The sequence below is a fragment of the Salmo salar genome, chromosome 15, assembly GCF_965601325.2.
Source record: "Salmo salar chromosome 15, fSalSal1, whole genome shotgun sequence".
NCBI lineage: Eukaryota > Metazoa > Chordata > Actinopteri > Salmoniformes > Salmonidae > Salmo > Salmo salar.
Genome location: NC_138305.1, coordinates 46,923,062 through 46,927,955, shown reverse-complemented (window position 1 = coordinate 46,927,955; position 4,894 = coordinate 46,923,062). Strand labels below are relative to the sequence as shown.

The 4,894-nt window shown below is 44.2% G+C and overlaps 1 protein-coding gene across 3 annotated transcripts; it reads right to left on the bottom strand.

Moving 5' to 3' along the window:
• On the bottom strand, positions 1-2,782 carry LOC106583762 (L-rhamnose-binding lectin CSL3). 3 transcript variants are annotated; one of them, XM_045695751.2, is made up of 9 exons: positions 2,713-2,782; positions 2,391-2,426; positions 2,266-2,310; positions 1,987-2,122; positions 1,725-1,843; positions 657-701; positions 420-549; positions 232-339; positions 1-154 (listed from the first exon to the last, which is right to left on the bottom strand). In XM_045695751.2, the coding sequence occupies exons 1-8, from the start codon at positions 2,741-2,743 to the stop codon at positions 234-236; spliced, it is 648 nt and encodes a 215-aa protein (XP_045551707.1). In that variant the 5' UTR covers positions 2,744-2,782; the 3' UTR covers positions 1-154; positions 232-233. The 3 variants fall into 3 exon arrangements, with proteins under 3 accessions (XP_045551707.1, XP_045551708.1, XP_082817956.1); XM_045695752.2 differs by having other exon boundaries at positions 1-339; XM_082961830.1 differs by lacking the exon at positions 2,391-2,426 and having other exon boundaries at positions 2,713-2,778.
• Positions 2,783-4,894: the final 2,112 nt, after the last annotated feature.

The window sequence follows — 4,894 nt, the reverse complement described above, 5'->3', positions numbered from 1 at the left end:
TTGTCTTTCTGACATGTCATTTAATTCAGACCAACCACAGTTCAGAAATGCTTCCACACAAAATACACAGGTTTACAATGGTCATTGAAGTTGGAGGAAAACAGCAAGATATCCCAGAAGCCTTGTACATCTTCAGGTTCCACAGGAAGATATTCTACAAGACAAACCGTCAGCACCAGCATTCTAGTTCCCAGTCATGTGTGCATGCACACACATATATATAAAACTCACATTCAGTCACAGGTGTAAGCCACATCCAAGTACTTATAAGTTCCGACACAGGGGTCACCGAACACGGAGTTGGATACCTTGACGATACACTGGCGCTCTCCGTCACACCTGTGTGTAAACAGGTAGAGGTTATTAACGCCACAGCCAATGAGTGCCTACAGGTAAATGCACACTAAAGGTGTCACTACCTTTCTGCCATTGTGCTGGATTGGCTGAGGCAGTTGGTGTTTTTGAGTTGTTTATGTGGGCGCCCAGTGGAACACACATCGTGTTGACGACGACCATAGTTGGCACGCTGAATATGGATCTCACCCCGATCTGAGGAAGATAAAGAAGAAAATGGCCAAATCTGGGTGTTTGTGTGGGCTAGTGACTAATATACATCACCACATGATTATACCGTACGGTAGTGCTAACCAGCTTACCACATAGTAGTTGGGAATCAGAGCCTTCACATATGATGCTGCTTACTGCAAGGACAACACAGGAGTTACACCACACTGGCCAGACAAATTAAGACATACATTAGCCTGGTGAAGTGTTTGGGATGGGCACTAACAGGGAATGTTGATTTCAGGTGCATATTTTTTTTAAAGTCATTTTAAACTTGTTGGCAAGTATAAAAAGGCGCGTCATCTTTCACTGTTACCTTGTAGTTTCAGTTCCTTATGAGCAGGTCTCTAAAGGCTAACATTTTAAGCAAACTGGCTGGCTAGATCTAAACTGGTGAAAAATAAAGTCGACCCGCTACACCAAATCTGTATTTCTATGCCGTGCCAGATTAGCTGTATACCCTACAAATATGTGGGAGTAGCGCTAGCTAGCTACCGTTCACTGAAACATAGTCGGTCTTTAACCAGATTAAGTGCGCACAAGCATCAAATAAGCCACTTCCCGTCCGTGTTCCTGCTGGCTAATTGAGCTTGATATGTACATCTAAAAAGGAACAGCATATGAGACAAGTCAAAAAGGGTCAATGGTGCAGCTGTAGAATTGAGCATCGGAAGGCTGATAGCAAATCCTTTTAGCCTCCTGGCAGGGAGGGGCTCAGCCCTCCGTTTCATGTAGTCCACAATCAGTTCCTTTGTCTTGCCGATATTGTCGTCTTGGCACCACACTGCCAGGTCTCCGACCTCCCTATAGGCTACGCTAACTAAAGTTGTTGCCGGGTACATTGTTCCATAACCACAGTTTATGTGCTAGAGTTAGTTAGCAGGTGAGGGTGGCTTAAACATGGAGAAACAAATGCATGTATTTAACACGTTGTGGCCATAAAGCAGAATTTAATAACAAAGCTGGTACCATAGGGGAACCAACCCATTCTATTCCCTTTCTTGCCATCAGCAGAGTGCACGCTTTTACAAAAGAGTCAAATGGGTAGGAGTATTAAACAATATCCCAACATGCCACAGTCATACCGATAGTACGTCGAATTAAATTATGGCTTTTGGTGCCCACCACTAGCTATTATTAGCACACATTCAGAGACTGACTTGTTTCATGCTGTTGGACACAGGAGTATTTGGTGTCCAGGTACTTGTAAGTCCCGACACAGGGGTCCCCAAAAACGAAGTTGGATGCTGGGACAACACACTGGCTCTTCCCATCGCACCTGTTTGTTTCAAAGACAGGTAGAGGTCATGAGTTCCCACAGGTGAAGACTACAGGTTCTAGTATCTTTTTAACCATCTTGCTGGTGGTTGTTACCACTACAGCCAAGGAGTTCATACAGGTAAACACCACTGGTTCTAGTACCTTTCTGCCACCTTGCTGGTGGAGGATTGGCTGAGGCAGTTGGTGTCGGTGAGTTGGTTATCGGGGCGCCCAATGGAACACACATCGTGTTGACGCCGACCATAGTTGGCACGCTTGATTTGAATCTTACCTCCATCTGAGGGAGATGGGGAAGAGAGACAAAGAAAAGGAGAAAGGTGAGCGAAGACTGGGTCTCTTAAGTGTGGGCCAGTGACGCTAATCTACAGTAGAAAATATCATAGGTGGTCAGTGACTATACAGTAGTGTTGACTAGCTTACCACATTGCAGTAAAGCATCAGAGCCTTCACACGTGATGCTGATTGCTGCCAGGACAAATTAACAGGAATTACACACCACTCACATTAGCTTGGTTAAGTAGTATCATCATTATTACATACAGTACCTCCATCTGTTAGTGTACAGCAAGCTGCAGCCAGCACTGAAAGAACGTCACACAGCTAGTTCAGCAACATTCCACATCATATGCACTTGGACCATGAAGCTAGAATTTAGCATTTGACTCTACTGTAGTCATGGAGTTCAGAATTTGGTCTCTTATTCCATGCATGCAATGTGACAGTTTGTTAGACAATTTTGTTTTGAACAATAGAAATTGAATGTCCCACAAGTCATATGACATGTACTTCCATTACTCTCAAATACAAACATTTGTTCATATATATTTAAATTCTAATCTGCATCAGATACAGATTTTGTATACTCACATGTGACCACCGTCAGTCTGAACATGCGCATGATGCCGGGTACTGGAGTGGTAGTAACAGAGAAAATGAAACTGATGCCAATTAGACCCAATACACCTGGTATTTATGTTATGTGACATGTCTTAATTAACACCAGGTGTATCTATTTGTCTCCAGGTGCACCTCATTGCAATTAGGGGCCGGCGTTTGCTGGTCTATACCTGGCGATTGGTTCAGTCTCATGGAGTTAGATAGAGGACTCTAGATGGATAAAATCAATTTTGACATTAACATTGCCATTGAGGGCTTCCAACATTTTAAAGTAGCCATCTAGGTGGGGCTTCTTCATTAAGGAAGAATCACACGGGCCACGTTCAGTCGCAAAACCTTTGAGCGTTGCAGATTTCCATTTCATGAATAGAGACAACGTATTTCCTTATTCTACATGTCGGAGAGACATATCTGTTCAACATAGCATATTTTTATCTGAACCTTTCCAAAACGTTGCATCCTGCTGAACGCACCCTATTATTCAATCTACTTTAATAAAATGAATATTGCCGGTGTTGTCTCAAATGTAATTACATTTGTTAATTGATTTGAATGTCCGAGCGCTCACGGACGCCATAATGGGACACATAAAAATGATATCCTGTGTCCATCATTCTCTATGGTTAGATCCCCATGATGTGTTGTTCTGGTGGCGTGAGAGCGTGCGAGCCCTTTGGGTGTTGCACTTATCAGGCTTCACTGCCGTGGTACGGAAAGGCTGGTCCGAGTGATTTTGTGCATTTATATGTTCACAGTTGCCACTCCTGTGAAGGGAGACCACTGAGCTTGAAGGCAGTTTGGTGACCACAGAACCCACAGTACAGGTACTCTACTGTAAATATTATTCAAGTGAACTGTGTTGAAGGACTATGTACAGTCGTGGCCAAAGGTTTTGTATGATGGCAATTTGCATATACTCCAGAATGTTATGAAGAGTGATCAGATGAATTGCAATTAATTGCAAAGCCCCTCTTTGCCATGCAAATGAACTGAATCCCCCAAAAACATGTCCACTGCATTTCAACCCTGCCACAAAAGGTCCAGCTGATATCATGTCAGTGATTCTCTTGTAAACACAGGTGTGAGTGTTGACGAGGATAAGGCTGGAGATCACTCTTTCATGCTGATTGAGTTCGAATAACAGACTGGAAGCTTCAAAAGGAGGGTGGTGCTTGGAATCATTGTTCTTCCTCTGTCAACCATGCTTACCTGCAAGGAAACATGTGCCGTCATCATTGCTTTGCACAAAAAGGGCTTCATAGCCAAGGATATTGCTGCCAGTAAGATTGCACCTAAATCAACCATTTATCGAATCATCAAGAACTTCAAGGAGAGCGGTTCAATTGTTGTGAAGAAGGCTTCAGGGCGCCCAAGAAAGTCCAGCAAGCACCAGGACCGTCTCCTAAAGTTGATTCAGCTGCTGGATCGGGGCACCATCAGTACAGAGCTTGCTCATGAATGGCAGCAGGCAGGTGTGAGTGCATCTGCACGCACAGTGAGGCGAAGACTTTTGGAGGATGGCCTGGTGTCAAGAAGGGCAGCAAAGAAGCCACTTCTCACCAGGGAAAAACATCAGGGACAGACTGATATTCTGCAAAAGGTACAGGGACTGGACTGCTGAGGACTGGGGTAAAGTCATTTTCTCTGATGAATCCCGTTTCCGATTGTTTGGGGCATATGGAAAAAAGCTTGTCCAGAGAAGACAAGGTGAGTGCCACCATCAGTCCTGTGTCATGCCAACAGTAAAGCATCCTGAGACCATTCATGTGTGGGGTTGCTTCTCAGCCAAGGGAGTGGGCTCACTCACAATTTTGCCTAAGAACACAGCCATGAATAAAGAATGGTACCAACACATCCTCCGAGAGCAACTTCTCCCAACCATCCAAGAACAGTTTGGTGAAGAACAATGCCTTTTCCAGCATGATGGAGCACCTTGCCATAAGGCAAAAATGATAACTAAGTGGCTCAGCGAAAAAAAACATTGATATTTTGGAGATTGAGAAACTGGATATAGAAGTTTTCTGTCTCTTGGTCACAGCTTTGATGCACCTGTACTTTCACCTCCTTCTAGATGGTAGCGGGGTGAACAGGCCATAGCTCCGAGTAACTTAAAGCTTTTCATCCTCTCCAGTGCGGCCCCGTAGATGTGGAT